The sequence below is a fragment of the Dama dama genome, chromosome 11, assembly GCF_033118175.1.
Source record: "Dama dama isolate Ldn47 chromosome 11, ASM3311817v1, whole genome shotgun sequence".
NCBI classification, from domain to species: Eukaryota; Metazoa; Chordata; class Mammalia; order Artiodactyla; family Cervidae; genus Dama; species Dama dama.
This window is the reverse complement of record NC_083691.1, coordinates 7,840,628-7,858,885: the sequence shown is the minus strand read 5'-3', so window position 1 is coordinate 7,858,885 and position 18,258 is coordinate 7,840,628. Positions and strand designations below refer to the sequence as shown.

Genomic DNA, 18,258 nt, shown 5'->3' with positions numbered 1-18,258 from the left:
ACCGACCAAAATGCCAGGTACACGGAGGACGTGCAATAAATATCTGCTGAATGAATGAAATCCAAGTCGATGGCGAAAGGGAGGTTGGACTGCGAGTCGATGGCTCAAGAGAGAGATTTCTGGGCTGGAAGTAAATATTTGGATGCCACTGATAATTCAAGACAAGTGGACGGGTTCGTCCAAGCGGTGTGCTGACAGAAGGCAATTTGGTAACTAATGCAAGATAAACAGTAACGTGGCTCACGGTCACAACGCAAAGATGCCAGGTCTCTCCTCCGCCGAGTTGTGGCTGATATCAGTCGCTTCCCGCCCTGGCTGGCTGAGCGCCGTCCCGAAAAGAAACAGGACGACCAACCAAAACGCCCCCTAACAAGGACCACAGTCCTCCGGCCTCAGCTTCCTGCTCCAAACCTTCCTCCAATAGCTGAAGAGGAGAGTTTCCCCGGCCCCGCCTCTTCCGTCCGCGGCAACCGGAAACGGGGGCCAGTAGGGCCGGAAGTTGAGGGGAGTTTCCTGTGCGCTCGGCTTCCTCAACATGGCAGCGCCCTTGTCAGTGGAGGTGGAGTTCGGGTGAGTCACAGAGCTGGGGCGCCGTGGGGATGGATTGAAGTCGTCGGGCCCGTAACTCCCCTCCCTCTGCCTTGGGGCCTGTCACCACCGAATTGCCGAGGCCCCTGGCAGCTTCCCTGAGCTGCGCCACCCGCCTGGGAGAGTTTGAGAGGTTTGGTCTCCCTGGGCGACGAGGCCGTATGTCCGGGAATAGATGCGCACACCCAGGAGTTGGAGGTATGCTCTTGGCACTCCTCCATGCCCTGCGCCCTACGGGACTCAAAAGGCGTGACGGTTAGCAGGCCTCCCGGCCCTGTTTGCCAGCTCCATTTTGGAGCAGGCCCGTGTGTCTGGCATCTGAGCTTCCAGGAACGAGAAGGACCAACCTTTCCGAAGATTTGAGGGTGTTAAACAAACCTGAACCCTTTCCGGTACATTTAGTAAACTTACTGAGTGCCTTCTGCAGGTCTTAAGTCAGGTGGGGATATGGGGCTAGGTAGCACAGTAGTAGAGTCTAACCCAGACAGTACAGGGTTAGTGCGTGTACATGTGCGTGTACTTAGTCACTCAATCGTGTCCGACCCTTTGCGACCATATACACTGCACCCCACCAGACACCTCTGTCCAGGGATTTTCCAGGTAAGAATACTGGACTGGGTTGCCATGTCTTTCTCCAGGCGATCTTCCCGACCCACAGATTGAACCTGACTCTTGGGTCTCCTGCATTGGCAGGTAGATTCTTTACCTCTGTGCCACTATAGTATGCTCAAGATAAAAAGTGTAGGATGGGGGCATACACGCTAATAACCAAAGAAACACAGACCAAAGAGGAAGTCTCCTCCAGGCATTCTCTTCTACCTCTTACAGACAGAAGGTTTTTAATGTGATTTCAGAGCTGGGAAAAAAAAGTGCAAAGCTTAGGGAAAAGGCAGAGACACTGAGATGTTCAGAGATGGACGGTATAATTTCTAGAGTCATGTGGAAAAGCTGGGACTAGATTTGTCTGTGTGTGAAGATAAACAAGCCAAGGCTTATGTGAAAGGGAAAGTCTAGGATGGGAATCGGAAACTTCTGCCTGTAAATGCCTTTCCTTCTATTGGATGCCTCCAGTTTCTTTCATGGATTCCCTTCATTGCATAGTCCATTCACCAGTCATTTATTGAGTGCTTACCATGTGCCAGGCAGCAAGCCAGGCACAGAGGATACAAAGATAAATAGAACTTTGTCCATGCCCTCCAGTGTTCAGCGTTGCTGTCCCTTATGAGGGGGTAGTCTCATGAATGTTAACTGCATTTTAATTGATGATATTGTCTGGCCCCATGGATCCAATTAGAACTGTGTTAGTCTGGCCACCTGACTATGTTGCTTTATTGACCCTTTGCCCAGCTATGTCCCCCATGGCCTGCAGGTTCTGGGAGGTCCCTGCTGTTTTGACAGGCCTCAGCAGAGCTGAAGACAGACAAGCTACAGATTACCAGTGTTGAGGCTTCTCTACAGTCGGCTTGGCTTGGTCTTCCCAGGTGGCTCAGTGGTAAAGAATCCACCTGCGAAATTTTGATCCCTGGGTCAGGAAGATCCCTTGGAGAAGGAAATGGCAACCCACTCCAGTATTTCTTGCCTGGGAAATCCCATGGACAGAGGAGCCGGGTGGGCCACAGTCTATAGGGTCGGAAAGTGTCGGACACAGCTTAGCGACTAAACCACCACCACCACGGCCACAGCCAATTTACCTTTCATGTTCACTGAGTCAGACGTGGCATTTGTCTTCAGAAATGTCTTCTGTCTGCCAGGTCCTGTGCTGGCAGCAGTGGGGAAGTCATATGAGGAAAACGTGGTCCTTGCCCTCCAGGGCTTACAGACTTTCTGGAGTTCCTGTTTTCTGGCACCACCATCTCGGTCTCCCTTACCCCAAGAGCACTAGTGAACACCAGCAAAGCAAGACAGTGTTCCCACCACCCACCACCACAGGGTCCCATGAGAACTGCAGCTTCTTGGGAAGCAGGAATGCACAATATGTAGGCTAAACCCAGAGACCTTCTCTGTTTGTCTCTCTCAGTGCCTGTTTCTCCCCTTGGCCTTTCTTTAGTTTTCTGTGTCTCAGCCCACTTCCTTCACCCTTTACTCTGAACTTAAGTAGATTTACAGAGAAACCGGTTTGCCCATCAGGCTCTCCCTTTTGTCCCTGAGTGCCACCTTGATCCTTGAAGATTCCAAAGGGTTGGGACTTTGCCTCTTTCCCGTGAGCAGCTGTGTCCCTGCAGCCCCACCAGTTCTCGTAGACGCTCCGGAAGGCTGCTCTTTCCTTTCTCCCGCCTATCACTGACCAGGTCTGCCATCCTCCTCCTGCCAGAGCAATTTCTCAAGTCACAGAGGATGCAGTGTAGGTAATACAGATGTGTGTAGTGTCACTGCAGCCCAGATGTGAGAGTCCCACTTCCTTTTCCCTTTTCCTCCTCCTTGAGTCCAGGAGGTATTGGCAAAGGAAGGGAATGCCATTAGGGTCAGAGAAGAAGTGGGGAAATGGGCATTTTCACTCATTTCAGCAAATATTTCTTGAATGCCTGCTGTGTACCAGGCCCTGTTTTAGGCAGAACTTGCATCCCCACAGGTAGAGGAGAAATGAACAAAAGTAAAATATTTCAGATAAAAAGATGAAGGTAAACTCGAAAAAGTGAAGACCATTTGAAGAGTGTCTGTACCAGTCACTGGTACCAACAGACACCTCCCACCAAGAGCTAGGAAGTGGAAGAAAGACGAGGTATCTTGGGTTGTGATGCCTTGATTGCATTTGAGTCGCAAATCCTGTAGGAACTACGAGAGTTTGACTTTGGTTTTCTTCTGAGACCAAATTGGGCCCGCTCTTGCCTCCCTGAATCACTTCAGAGGCTGGGCGTGCACCTTCCTACCCTCCAGATGTTCTGACCACAGAAATGCCAACGCCTCCCTCAGGCACTGGCAAAGCCAGCAGTGACAGGTCAATCGCTGAGCCAGACTGGTTCTTTATCTGCTTGTGAAGGGAAAACGGCGCTGGCCTCTGCGCCTGGCACCACCAGGTTTGGCCAATCTGGGTTGTTTGCTTGGGTGCCAGCGCTTCCAGTTCCCACTCCTCTGACCCCCCAACTCCTGTCGCCCCTTGCTTGTCGCCCTCCCCCACCCCAGCTGCTGCATGTGCCAGCCCCCACCCAAGAGAGAGCAGGGCTCTTGGAAGGGGATAAATGGAGGCTCTGTATGGGCTTGCAGCTGAAATGGCCCTGCGCGCGGCCACAGATGGGCCTCCTCTCCCCCTCCACATTTCTGCATCAACAAAGCGTGACCTTGTTTGGATGACAGTCGCCCCATGTTTCCCTCATGACAATGCGTGCCTTGCCTTTGCCTCTCAGTGGACCGTCTCAGGACACCTCTGTTCTCCGGCATTGGGGAAGGGTGGTGGGGTGGGAGTCATCACACCCGTCCCAAGTCTGTTAAGGCCTTCTCAGTTAAGATCCACGTGAAGTCTGAGACGAGACTCCGGGGGAGGAGCAGCGTGGAGCACTGAAAGAGCCTGAGTGTCCGCACCATGAGTTCTGGCATCTGCACTTGGCCTGGAGCCTCTCTGCTGGCCCAGGCTTCCCTTAGCCAGGTGTTGGCACCCAGAAGTGAGCCAGATTCTGCCCTCAAGGGGCTTCCTGACCTTCTGGGGAGTCTTAGTTGTTTCTGCCAGAAACCAGTTAGGGTTCAAATCCTAGTTCAGCCACTGCCTATCTGGCCTTGGACAAGTCACTTAACTTCTCCTGGCCCCAACTTGCTTCTCTGTTGGTCAGCGTTAATAATATCTGCCTCCTTCCTTCCCTGGGATCCCATGAAGGTGAAATGAGAGGACGAATGTCCTTGTAAAGGGCAAGCTTACTGCTAAGCCCAGGGGGGTTCTCTCGCTCTCTAGCACTTTGGCTTGCCCACTAGGCCAGCAGCAGGGGTGGGGACAGGGCACAGGCAGGGGGATTTCAGAGTGTCACCTGGCCCTGGGAGACCTTGTACCTAGGGGCTCCAGTGTGCCGTGAGGTAGCTCCTCAACATTTCTGCAGATGGAAAGATTGAGGCTTGAGAAGATGCCGTCCCATGCCTAGGGTCTCGCCAGTCAGGCCCGGGTGGGGCCTGGTCTCCACCTCAGGGCCTGTGCTCTGCCCCTGTGTGCTAAGCTACCTCTTGAGGAAGCAGAGGAGTCAAAACCAGAGTCTGAAAATTTGGGTACTTAAATGTTAATAAACATTATTTCTGTCCTGCTTTACCACATCAAGAAGCCACATTGGAGAATTGATGGCTGGAACCCAAGGTGTTCCTGAACCTTGGTCTCTGAATCTCTTGGGCATCTGGTGCCAATGTCCTCAGTTTTCAGTCTCTGAGGCTCTTTCTCTGGCCCTCCTTTGCAGAGGCGGTGCGGAGCTCCTGTTTGACGGTGTGAAGAAGCATCAGGTCACCTTGCCTGGACAGGAGGAACCCTGTGAGTACGGGCTCTTTGAGCACCATTGAGCAGGAGCTGCTCCACAGGGTCACTCAGCCCCAGTCAAGTGAGAGTGGGTAGGATTTCCTGGCCCGTGGGGAGGAAGGGAGAGAGATCACCAGGCTGTCTCCTCCATCCTCTCCGGAGTCAACCAGCTTTGTAGGGAGGAGATGGCATCGCTGCATCCTTCCAAGTGTAGGTTCTGTATTCAGACTTGAGTTTGAATCCCCTTAGCACCTTAGGCCGGTCACCTCACCTTTCTGAGCTTCCGTGTTCTTATCTGTGAAAGGTGGAGATGGTAATCCATATCTCTCAGGGTTGCTAAAAGGTGTCAGCCAGCTGTACCAGGCATCTCTGCCATCACTGGATGGCTGCAGAGGGATGTCCTCACAAAGGAGATAACCTTTGTCAAGAATGGAACAATGCAGATGGACTTAAATGAATTTCAATGAGAAGAAAAGTGTCCAGTCAAGGAGGTTGGAGGGGGGAGGTTAACTAAGGGAGACAGAGGGTTTTTTCCATTTGTTCATTCAAATACGTGTTCATCTTTTCTTTAGCAAACACACCCTGAGCACCTCCCATGCCACAGACCACGTACCAGGCACTGGGAGACAGACCCTGCCTTCAGATTGGGGGAAGCGGGGAGGAGGATTTCCAGAGGTCCAGCTGGGTAAATAGCAGCGTAGCCTAGAGGCAGGGGCTGGACACTGCCACTGTGGAGGGGCTTTGCAGCCCTAGCAGTGGATCTTTGCAAGAGCAGAATATTCAGGAATGGGAACCCATCTCACCTTAGGCTGAGATACTTCTAGGAAGAAGAGGAAGTCAGTTGTATGAGGAGCCAGGGGAATGAGGTTCCTGGAGGTGGGCAGTAGAGAAAGTCAAGTGAGGTTTGACAGAATTCTTCTGGGACTGGACGTGCACCTGCCAGGTGTCAGTTATTGCCCAGATTCACCCACTGCCAAGGCTGTCTGTGACCCTCCCTTGGGGTTGGAGGGCAGTGGCATAGGGCGGGTCTCTGTGCCACATTCAGAGGCCAGGGTACGGGGCACTGCTCCCTGGAGCTGGGTGTGGGCATGAGGCTGAGGTTAAACGTCAGGACTGTGGGATTGTGTCCCTGGTGGGGGAAGGTCCAAGATGATATAGGTGATGGTTTCTTAGTCTGACAGATGGCTCTGCAGCCTTGGGAGGAAACAAGGGGCTGTCAGAAGCCTCTCAAAGATGCAGCCTTAAAGACTTATCCAGGACGTTTTTAAAACATCACAAGTTAGGCTTTGTCTCCCCCTGCTTTTGCTCCACATGAAAGTGCCCAAGTTTAATAATTCCAGTCCTTTTCATTCATTCATTGACTGAATGCTCACCAAGTACCAGTCGTAGAAGAAAGTACTTTATTCTTTCCTGTGGTTGGCACACATGTTTTTGAATATGCACACGTGTTTTCCTTTATGCCAGGCTTCCCAGGTGGTGCAGGGGTAAAGAAGTCAGTGCAGGAGATGCAAGATATATGGGTTTGATCCCTGGGTCGGGGGTACCCTTGGAGTAGGAAATGACAACCCACTCCAGTATTCTTGCCTGGAAAATTCCGTAGACAGAGGAGCCTGGACAGCCCAGGGGTTTGCAAAGAGTTGGACACTACTGAGCGCACGCACGCACTCTCACATGTATGCGTGTGCGCACGCGCGCGCGTGCACACACACACATACACACACACACACGTGTTTTCCTTTGTGCCAGTTTGATCTTAAGCAAAACTGATATGGTTCTTGCCCTAATGGAGCTAACAGAGTAATGGAAGTGGAGACAGGCAGTGAAGAAGTAAACATGCAGATGTGCAACAGCACAGGTGGTCATCACTGGCATCAGAATAAAAGGGTGCTTTGAATGAGACAACAGGGTGGTAAGGGAAGGCCTCTTTAGAGAAGTGTCTTTGAGGGAATTCCCTGGTGCCCTAGTGGTTAGGAATCCGAACATTCAGTGCCATGGCCCAGGTTCAGTCCTTGGTCCAGGAACTGAGATCCTGCATGCTGCACAGCACAGAAAAAGAGAGAGAAGACTTTGAGGCTAAAGCCCTGAGGAATGGAAGGAAGCCAGCCTAACAAAGTGGAGGGAGAGCAGAGGTGCGTGGGGCCCATTCCAAGTAGAGAGGACAGCACTTGTGAAGCCCCCAGGCAGAAGGCCTTGTGGTCAAGGACCCAAGGGAAGGCCAGTGTCCTCGGGCACAGGCTGAGTTTGGCAGGGTAGGCAGAACCCAGAGGGTGGTACAAGTAATTGTCACAGATTCCTAGGTGGTAACTATCATTACGTCCACTTTAAAAAGTGGAACCGCCCCCCAAAAAAACAGTGGAAACCCAAACCCAGAGATGTCCAAGGTCTTAACCCCCGACCATGCGCTTATGCCATGGCAGAGTTAGGGTTCAGAAACCGATGTCAGGGTCGCCCCATCCTGCAGGGTACCACTATCCCATCACCATTTATCCCAAGAACTTCCCCAAACCACATCACGTCTCAGACCTGCAGGATATTCTCCAGTTTTCACACTTTATGGCTCCAGCAGTTACTGATCTCAGTTTTCATGATGACCCCAGTATATACTATCTATCGACAAGGAAACCAAACCTCACAGAGAGAGAGAGAGTGACCTGTCCAGAGTTACTCAAGTAGGGAAGCTGGCTAAGACCTAGGTTTGTTTTGTTTTTATTTTTATCTTTTGGCCATACTACATGGCATGTGGAATCCTAGTTCTTCAACCAAGGATCAAACCCAAGCCCCCTCCATTGGAAACGTGGAGTCTTAAACCAATGGACCACCAGGGACGTCCCTAACACCCAGGTTTTGGATCCCTCATCTACTGCCTCAGGGGCAGGTAGGGGGCTGTCCTCCCCTCTCTGGGATGAAATAGAAGGAAGGAGGGGAGGCTAGCGGAAGTGGCCCACGTGCTTAGTTCTGGGCCCTTGGCTGTGGGTCTTTACCTCTGGCTCCCACTTGTGCCCTGCTGTGCCCAGAGGCGTGGGTCACATCACAGCGGCAGAGCTGGTTGGCAGCCACCAGGTCTCACCCTGGCACACGGAGCCCAACAGGAGGGCAAGGGCCTGGTGCCACGGGGAGAGCCTCACTGCTCCCCAAGCCCATGCCCAGATCTGCCATCTGGCAGCCTTCCCAGCCCAGGGGCTGCCACTTGGCCAAGCAGGTCTTGGAGACTCCAGCAGAGAAAACAGCAGCCGTAAGATTATGGATTGTGACAAGTCTCGCAAACAAGGGGACTCCAGGGCCCTGGGTCCTGGGCCAGCAGAGAGCTTCCAACCAGGCCAACTTGGAATGAGAGTCTGGGAAAGGCCAAAGAGGGTGAGATGGCAAGAGAGGCACCCTGGCAGCATGTGCTGGCAAATAAGTTATTTCTGCAGGCGTCTTATCCCACCTGTAACGCGGGAGGTTGGACTTGATTTAGTCTGTCTTGAGCTGATTATTGGGCTTCCCAGGTGGCTCATTGATAAAAAATCTACCCGCCAGTGCAGGAGACTTGGGTTCAGTCCTGGCTCGGGAGTATCCCCTTGAGAAGGAAATAGCACCCCACTCCAGTATTCTTACCGGGGAAGTCCCATGGACAGAGGAGCCTGGCGGGCTGCTGTCCGTGGGGTCACAAAGAATCGGATACGACCAAGTATGGGCACGCATGAGTTGATTATCAGTTTGACACCTGCAGTTTGGAAAAGTTGCTTCCAGATCTAAGCGCATGGTTCTGGGAGGCAGGGTGCATTGATCCAGTGAGCAGCTGCCTGTGCAGGGAGGTGGGGATTCTTAACAGCCACCTCCACGGAACAGGTTTTGAGTGGCCGAGTTTGGGAGGCACCCACCGGCTTTGGGCCCTGGCCACTAAGAGCTGGTTTTTAATGCATCAAGGATCCTTTCAACTCAAGGCTCGCAGACCAGGGTTGGTCGGGCCTGGAGCAAATCCCAAACCTCGATGGTCCTGGCGTGGGCCTTACCTGCCCCGTCCCAGGAAGAGACTGTGCCTCACCTTCCCCTGCTCCTCAGCCCTGCCTTTGTATTGAAGGGAGGCTGGCGCGGGAGGCAGGGGCAGCTAGGGAGCTCCCAGGCGCTTTAAACTGCTTAACATGCATTTCACAGCCTCTCTGGGGCCAGCTGTTCCTTTCTCCGCTCTGGGGCCTGTTTGCTGATCCCCTCCCCACCACCCTCCTCTCCCCCTCACCCCTCCCAGTCCCTGTGCAAAATTGCTTTTGAAAAGATCCACTTTCTGCTTAATTAAACAATGAGGAGCGTCCCCTCGCACATCTGTAAACCTCCTTCTGAGGCCAGTTTAGCCCACAAACTGCTCCATTCTTACCCCCATTCACTTGTAAATGGACCCTCTGATGTTCCCTCTACCCTCTCTTCTCTTCTCCCCCCATCCCAGCTCTTTCTTCTCCCCTTTCAGCTGAGGCCTGGGGTGGACTCCCAGAGGATCCTATCCTGGAGCCTGGTGGACTCAGTGGGGACCAGAGCCGCTTAACCTGGGGGAGAGAAGCCGTAGGGGACTGGCTCTCCCGAGTCTGCATCGTTGGCGTGGTGGTCCCCAGGCCCAGCTAGGCTCTGTGGGTGGGAGGGACCGGAAGCCAGATTTCAGGCTGGGAGAAAAGCTCTCCCTGGAAGCTTTGCAAGAAGAGGTTGGATGAGGGTCGGCTGTGCGAGATCAGATGAGACCGGAAGTTCAGTTGACACCACTGGGAGGCGCCACAGTGGGTGGTCGTCGTCCCCAGACAAGGACAGATCCACTGGGACATGGGATTCTGGTGGGAGCCTTTGTAGGTCTAAGAGGGGTACGCATGGTGCCCTTTCCCAGCGGCCTTTAGGGGAAGGTTCTGGCAGCCCCCGGGATAAGGAATCCTGAATCACCGCAGGAACAGGGACATTTGTCTTGTCTGACACCGTGCTAGGCCTGCCACTGGCTTCAAGAGCTGGGTTATTATCCCCCCCTTGTCCAAGGATGGCCCTGAGACTTAGGCGAAGTGACTTCTACCCAGGGCCATCTAGCGCACACCCCAGGGCCTTCCAGCTCCAGAACCCAGACTCATAACCGCTCCACCACGAGAGCAGCAGCCCCATCACTTCCTCTTCCCACAGTGGGCAGGCCAGGTCCCGAGGCCTCCTGCACAGGAAACCTGACATGGGGTTGGGGTGCTCATCTCCCTGCCCTGGTGCCGCGTGCCCTCAGCATGAGTCCTTCCACCAGGGCTGTCCAGGGAGCCTCTGAGGAGTCTAAACATCTAAAGGGGGCAGCAAGAGAAACTGAAGGGTTCTTCCTCTGGCTCACGGAAGAATTACAGCATCGCTATGCCAGGCATAGTGCCAAGAGCTTTCCATGGATCATCTTATTTGAGCCTCACAACACCCCTCAGAGGCATTTTTACCATTCCCATTTTACAAAGAAGGAAGCTACAGAGAGTTCCTTACCCAAGGTCATTTAACTAGGAAATGATGCAGCCGAACTCAGACCCATGTGCTCAGTAAACATGTCCAGGGCGTTTTGTGTGTGAGGTTCTGTGCTGTGTGCTAGGGCTCAGGCTCCCGAGGAGGGGGCCCTCTTCCCCAGCAGCCCCTTCTCAAGGACCCCGCACGCCCTGCGTAGTCCAGCCAAGGCTGCCTCCCTGGCCGCATCTTGTGCTGACCTTCTGGCCTTCTCAGTTCTGTCACCTTGAACCTGCTAATTCCAGCCTGCCTCAGGTCTTCCCATATGTTCTTCCTTCTGCCTGGCATGCTCCCCCCATCCCACCCAACTTATCCTTGGGGCCTCAGCTTCAATGTGAACACCCTCAGAAAAACTCATCCTGCTCCCACACAAAGGAGAACGCATTTGTCACGACTAATGAAGTACCGTCCACCTCCCCTGCTGGCGTGTGGTTCCACACAGGCAGGCTCTGTGTCCATCTTGTTCTCCGCCATCTCCACAGCACCTGGCACATAGTAGCTGCTCAGTAAATATTTGTCTCCCGAGCAATCCTGGGATCCCTGGAGGGCAGCCACCATGGGAAGCCACAGAAGGCAGGAGGACGCAGAGAGGGAAGGTGACAGTGAGGTTCCCGGAGCCATCCCCAAGCCACCACCAGCCCCTGACTCTGCTTAACCCTTCCTCCTCCCCTGGGCGCCTTTGGAAGCCGACCATCTGGCTTGGAGGCTATTTGCATATTGTCTGGGCCTCAGCAAGCCTAGCAAGATGTCCCTGGGGGTGTGTTTCAGGCCAGGCCAAGTGGCCCTTGCAGCCTGCGAAGGGAGTCGGGAGTTCCACCTCTCCCCACCCCCAAATCCAGGCATGGGGGAACAATACGGGTGGTGATGTGATGGCCTCACCATGGTAACAGGCTATCAAGAATGTGAGCAGGCCTGGGGGGCGCAGAGGAGGGAGGGAGTGACCTCAGCAAAGAGGAGCATCATGATAAATGAGCCAGCACCCGCAGCAGACGCCCCTCGGCCCAGCCCTTGGGGACGCCATGACGCTGCCGTCACTGGGATGACCCCGACATGACCATTAGTTCTCCCCGCCGCCCCCAGCCCACGAGAGCGGAGCACAGGTCCCTGCTTAGAGGGAGCTGGGGCGGTGACCCAGGGAGTCCTGGTTCAGAACAGGCCAGCGGGGGCTGTGGAGGTGCAGCTGGTGGCCCTCAGGCCAGGCCCTGCCCAGGCCCTCGGAGCCCCGCACACACAGGCAGAGCCCCGCCCGCGGGGGCTGGCTGACGGATGTGTCAGACCCCGGCAGCTCTATCGAGCGGCCACAAGATGTATGGGCTGGCGGCCCACCAGACAGTGCCAAGATGGAGGCCACGGGGAAACCTCTGAAACCCAGGCTTCAGGGAGGAACCCAGCCAGGAGTCGAAATGGACTACAGCTACTTGGAGGCAGCACGCCCCATCCCTGCCCACTCCAGGGACCCTGAGGACGCCAGTCGGCTTTGTTTAAAAGCAGGAATTAAAATGGAAAGGCGCAGTCTCAGCCCGTGGCCACTGCCCATGGCCCTGTGCTCTGCTGGCAGACGATCCAGGGGAGCTGGCACAGAGCAGAGTGAACCAGGCCATCCAGGGTGTAGCCTGCCTGCCTCCTGAGGGGGTGGCAGGCAGGCTCGTGAGAGCGCCTTAAAACCCTGCCTGAGGCTGGTACTGTGGGTAACACACACTGGGCCTAGCCTAGGGAGAGCTGGGCCCCATCCTGACCTGCAGCCTTTTCCTGGCCTGCGTGCTGGGAGTCCGCCTTCAGCCAGGGAAACCAAGGCACTGCGTGGGCGCTTCTCCAGCTGAGCCCCTGGCCTTTGCCTTGACACAGGCCCAGGACAGCAGCCCCCTTTGAGACTGACTCAGGAGGGGCATGGCTAACCTCCAGCCCCCTGCTGGCTTCCCAGAGACTAGCTGTCCTCTCAGGGAGAGAAAACTCCTGCAGCCTCAGGGATGCTCTGCTTGAGGAGTGGATCATTGAGAGCCATAGCCTTCGAGGGGGTGATAGTGTGCGTGGCCTGGGACCTGGCCCCCAGAAAAGGAGAGGTGGCCCTGGTGACATGTGGCCTCTAGCCTCCAGATGAGGTGCAGAGCTTGGTGGCTGCCCCAGAACCACACAGAGGCAGGTCTCAGTGTCCAGCCAAGCAGGAGAGGCCCTGTCGACCCTCAGCCTCTCGCTTCCTCAGGGTAGCTGCCCCTGACCTGGAGGGCTCTGCAAAGGGGGAGCGGAGGGACTGTGATTTGTCAGCATCTCTGGCTGGTGAAGGATCCTTCTCTCCTTCTGCCAGAGGAAATTAACTGATGTTATCGGCTCAGCAATTGTTTTTCTTCCCTCACAAAGGGAAATATATGCAGACCTTCCAAGAGCAAAGCCAAATGCTCCCCATCTGGGACTGGCTGGGAAGATAGAGGTGGAGGGGCTCTCTGAGAAGCCTGCCCCTGGCAGTGTCAGACCATCTCCTAGGCCTCGTGAGTGTGTCTACCCTTTCGGACGTGACTGTTCCTCCCACTGTCCACCTTGAGTCCCCGTTACCTCTTCTTCCAGCTTTCAGCAATGCCAGGTGCCACTGTCTCTGAGAAGACCTGTCTGGTCTCTCCAAGTCCATTTCCTCACCTTGGAAACCACAGGTCCAGGCGCCCTGACAGCCAGGTCTAAAAGAGGCCCTCTGAGCCCCAGGTTCACTTCCTCCTGCTCCAGGCAAGGCCCTCAGGGCCAGAAAGCACTTGAATTTGACATTAGTTTTGTTCTGTGCCTTCCTCTCCAGGGGACATCCGCAGCCTCCTTGTCTGGATCAAGAAGAATTTGCTAAAAGAGCGGCCAGAGCTGTTCATCCAAGGAGATAGTGTGTGAGTCCCTTTCTTCCCTTCCCCAAGGAGGGCGGGCTGAGGGAAGGAGGTTTGAACCCCTGGCCTTGGTTCAGACTCTGCCTCCTCCAGGTCCTCCTCTCCCCTTTATCCTCCTCTTAGCCCTCCAAGGAAGGACTGCTTCTGCCCAAGTCTGTTGAAGTTTATTTCACTTTTCTTGTTACTACATCAGACTGTTGGGGGTTTTTTTTTTTCCCCCAAAGTCCGGGTCAGGAGATTGGTAAATTTACCAAAAAAAAACGCAAAAACTTAGGTCCTGCCTTCTGGATGCCACAAACTTGCCAAAGAACCTTGCTCAAGTGACTTCCCTTCTCTGGGCTCAACTGCGCTCTCTCTGCAGGCAGCACTGAGAAAAGATGCTCCCCAAAGTCTCTCTCATTCTTTGACAACCTGGGACAGACAGTGCCCTCCCATAGAACTTCCCGCAATGATGGAAATGTTCTCTCTCTGCTATCCAATGTGGTAGCTGCTAGGCGTTGAGGATGCTGAACCCTCGAAATGTTGCTAGTGTGACTGAGGAACCAAGTGTTCAGTTTTCCCTGAATGGAAATTAAACTGAAGTGTGCCTCAGATACCGAGCTGTACAATGCAGGTCTCAGGTTACAGGGGGTCACTGCATGCATGCGCACACACGTGCACATTTGTGCTCACTTGAGGACACCCCTCGCCTGGCCCAAAGCTTCTGTGTCTGTCTCAGGCCCAGCTCAGCCTCCTGGGAAAGGATCCAGGTTCTGTGTGCCAAGAAGTCACTTTACCCCTACAACAAGGCCATCCTCATACGTCACAGAAGTGGGCAGGGCACCTGTGGGACTTGTTCCTCTGCCTGGAAGCAGAGGTTCACCAGCAGGCCCTGGGCGCTTGGGCTGCCCTCCGGCCTGGAGCCCAGGTCGTGGTCCAGCAGCTGTGGCGGTCACCCCCAAGGACAGCAGTGCTCTTTGGGTCCTTGCCAGCAGGAACGAGGTTAAGGTGCCTGTCCGGATAGCAGCCTACCCTGCTTTACTCCAGGCAGGGCAGCTCTCAGGCGGTCAGGGGCTCGGGGGCCACTGGCAGCCTTCCCTGATTCATAGCAGCCAAGATGGCCCCCTCCCCAGGATGCACATGCGGGAGGCCTGGGACAGTGAGGTTAGACCCCTGGAAGGGTAGGCTGCTGCCAGTGGGTCCATGGCAGCTCCCACGTGACATCCCACTTCATCCTTCCCAGGGAGCTTGTGAGGAAGACACTTATGATTTACCCTGTGTTCAGATGAAGAAACTGATACTCAGGGAAATGAAAGAATCTGCCCCAGATCTGGGAGGTGGCAATGGAATTTGCACGTGTGTTCTATCCGGCCCTCAGACTTGCCTATCGCCTCCTCTCCCTGGGTGTTCTCTGCCGGAACCCTCCAGAGAAAAGGCTCCCCCCCTACCCCTTAGACTCTGCAGCCCAAACATCTAAGCTTCTGCCCCTGCTCTCGCCAGCTCCTGCCATCCACGCCCTGCTACTCACCACCGTCTTTCCTACAGGCGGCCAGGGATTCTGGTGCTGGTTAACGATGCCGACTGGGAATTGCTGGTCAGTACCTCGGGGAGCAGCCCTCCCTCGACCCTTCCCCAACCCACCACTGTGGTAGGAAAGCCTTGGAACTTTCATCAGGCCCAAACAGAGTGGCGGGGTCACCCTCTTTCCAAACCTGGCGTCCAGACGGTGGCTTCTCAAGCCTCCCACCCTGAATGAGGAAGGTGTGGGTCGCTGGGGAAGTCGTGAGCTGCCCTCCATCCTGGAGGTTTGCTAGTTAACAGATAGGGTACCCACTTCTTTCTGGTAGATTCTTTCTTCCCCTCTCAAAGCAGCTAGCCCCCGCCCCCCACTTCCCCTCTCAACACCCAGGGGAGAAACTGGAAAAGTGCCCTTGACAGTCTTCTTATTTCTCTTCCTGGACCAGGGTGAGCTGGACTACCAGCTTCAGGACCAAGACAGCGTCCTCTTCATCTCCACGCTGCACGGTGGCTAAGGGCCCCTCTGTGTGCCGGGCCCTCTTGGGGTGGAGAGAGCAGAAGAATCAGACAGTCCCTTGGGGCCCTACTTCCAGATCTTCCTGTCCCCCTTGGCTGCTTTCTTCCCTACTTTGTCCCTTGAGCTCCCTCCAGGCAGGGAAAAGAGGCCAGGTGCTAAAAATGAGCCTTTCTCAGGCACGTGAGCAGGGGAAGGCAGGCGCCCGAGCCGGGCACTCCTCCTCCCAGCAGCTGAGATGGGGGAGGGTGCCCCTCCGCATGGCCGGTGCCACTCTGTGCGGCCAGGTGACCAGCTGCTGTCCCTCCTTGTGTCTCCCTGAGTGACTGCTGACGAGGCACTGCCGCTCCTGGGCTGCAGTGCCTTCCTGGGGAAGAGGAATGAACCTCACTAGCTGACGGCAGGCCCCTCCCCTCTCAAAGCAGGGAGGAGCCTCCGCCTCAGTTTCCCCATCTGGACAGCAGAGGGCTCTGCCTGTCCCCCATTGATATCATTATGGAACCCCAGCTGGGGTCCCCTATTCAGCACCGACCGCCCCCCCCCAACACACACACACAGCAGCTGCTCCTCCAACCACACCCCTCCTCCTGCTCCCCTACCCACAGCCCTTGACCCTGGCCAGCCTCCCCCTACACAGGCCACCAGATGGGCTCCTGAGACCCTCCCCACCCCCAAGGCAAAAGGCTGCCTGTGTGCAGCTCATTCCGCTGGGGGTGGAGAACGGGAGGGTGTACGCGAGGCCTTGGACTGGCAAATAGAGGCCTGGGGTGGGGGGCGGTCTATGTGCCTCAGTTTCCTCCCCAACGACAACAGAATTTTTATATCTGAAAACTGAGGGGACTTCCCTGGTGGCTCAGACAGTAAAGAATCCACCTGCAGTGCAGGAAATGTGAGTGCGATCCCTGGGTCGGGAAGATCCCCTGGAGAAGGAAATGGCAGCCCTCTCCAGTATTCTTGCCTGGAGAATCCCTTGGACAGAGGAGCCTGGTGGGCTACAGTCCATGGGGTCGAAAGAGTCGGATACAACTGACTGACTGACACACATACAAAATTGAGATACTTGATGGTGCAAGGGCACACTTTATCTACTCTCCCATCTCCTGCAGGAAGCAGGATGGGGCAGGCAGCACCTGGGAGGCAGGGTGACTCCCCCCACCCCCATCCCTTCTGGAAGTCTTGGGGCCTCAGTGCCTGCAACAGCTGGCCTTGGGCAAATAAAAGACTAAGTTGTTTACTGGCCTTGCCTGGAACTTCATCCTTAGAAACCGAAACTGGTGGGACCCCATGTTTCCCCAGCTGGCAGTCTCTTCTCTGGTCCCACCCTCCCTGTCCTCACCCCAGGGCTTTCAGAACTGCCCTTCACCCAAAAAAGAGCAGGACTTGAAACCCAGACTATCCAGACACTGAGAAGGGATGATATGGTTGGCCATCTGGAGAAGGGGTGGCAGGGCCTGTCTGTGCTGACCAGTCTGGGTCCCAGGACACTTCCCTACCCGTCTGTCCGAGGCCAGGCTTTGTCCCACAAGCCGCAGCCAGCAGCCTCAGAACGGAGGAGGCATAGTTAAGACTGCTGAGCCCCACTTCCCATGACCTGGAGAAAAAGCTTTGTTTGCTGGAGGGAGACCTCAAAAAGAAAAAAAATAGGGCATTAACATCATCCCGCCCCAAACATTGCTTTTCACTAAATGTTAATAATTTAAGGTGGATCTGCTCTCTGCAGTGAGACAGAAGTGCCGAACAGTTGCCCTAGCAGTGCTAGGGGCTATGCTGTCTCAAGGCCTTGGGGACAGATGACCCCCTGGCTGGTGAGCTGCTCCCCGGCATTGCTGCAGGTGGAGGAAGGCCCTCTGGGGGTGTGTGTGGGGGCGGGGGGTAGCCATGTTGAGGTTATGGGTGCAGGTGCCTGTCGAGGGAGAGGCTGTGTGACCAGCCTCTCTAGGTGCTGAGGTCAGGGTCTCCATGTTAAGCAGCAGGGCAAGGGACAGCCTCACTTTAAGGATCAGCCTGTCTGGTTTCTTGTAACCTGGAAGTCCCTTCCTCCAGGGAAGGGAGGACTTCAGCCCCGCTGGGCTTTACCGTGCCCCCGTTACCCACTCCCTACCCCACCCTCCACAGCATTCCAAGTCCTGGAAACTGGGTGAGAGAGGATTCCTTTCCTGCTTGCACTGGGGAGAGGGGTAGAAACGGGCTAGCCGTTCCTCCCCAGCACCCCAATTAGTGCATTACGGCTGAGGAGTAGGGCAGGAAGACGTGCTGCTGGGGAAAGCAGGTTCTCCACGCAAGGAGGGGTGCCCTGAAGCTGGCCAGGGCCACACTCCACAGCATTTGGGGTCATTTTCCAGCTTGAGCACATTAAGGGTCAGGGATGGATGACCCGGGCTTAGACCCAACACCACCCAGTTGCCCCCCTGCCAAGGTAGCTCCTGAACCCACTTTTGAGGAAATAAACAAATAAACCCCACTATCTCAGAAGATTTGTCTTTAATGAAAAGGATTCGTTTTCCAAGTTCTGTTTCCCAAGCCGAGGCGATTGCCCGGCTGGAGCGCATCGTTCTGGACGCTTCTCCGACTCCAGCATCAGCCGGAGGAAGCTCAGCCCATCGGTCGGTCTGGAGGAGCTGGTGGGAAGGGTCGGTTTATTGGGGATTTAGGGGTCGGTTTAGGCTTGTTTTGGGGGTATTGGCAGGGGAGGCTAGGTTAGAATCAATTCAAAACGAGTTAGCAAGCGCAGTCCGCCGGCATCTCCTTTCGCCCCCGACTTCCTGCGGCTCCGGCCGAGGACGAGCTCTCCGGACCACAATTGGGCCCCGCCGCGGCGTGCCAGCTTCGTTCCCGGCCGAAATTTGAAAAAGGGGGAAACGACGCGATCGGCTGGAGGACCCCGCCAGCCAGGGCTGGTCACC

The 18,258-nt window shown here is 55.3% G+C and overlaps 1 protein-coding gene across 3 annotated transcripts; it reads left to right on the top strand.

The window, feature by feature from the left end:
* The first annotated feature begins 470 nt into the window (after positions 1–470).
* URM1 (ubiquitin related modifier 1) lies at positions 471–16,594 on the top strand. 3 transcript variants are annotated; one of them, XM_061154525.1, is made up of 5 exons: positions 471–570; positions 4,956–5,026; positions 13,266–13,347; positions 14,869–14,917; positions 15,288–16,594. In XM_061154525.1, the coding sequence occupies exons 1-5, from the start codon at positions 536–538 to the stop codon at positions 15,354–15,356; spliced, it is 306 nt and encodes a 101-aa protein (XP_061010508.1). In that variant the 5' UTR covers positions 471–535; the 3' UTR covers positions 15,357–16,594. The 3 variants fall into 3 exon arrangements, with proteins under 3 accessions (XP_061010508.1, XP_061010506.1, XP_061010507.1); XM_061154523.1 differs by having other exon boundaries at positions 14,824–14,917; XM_061154524.1 differs by lacking the exon at positions 471–570 and adding an exon at positions 582–786 and having other exon boundaries at positions 14,824–14,917.
* The last annotated feature ends 1,664 nt before the right edge of the window (positions 16,595–18,258 follow it).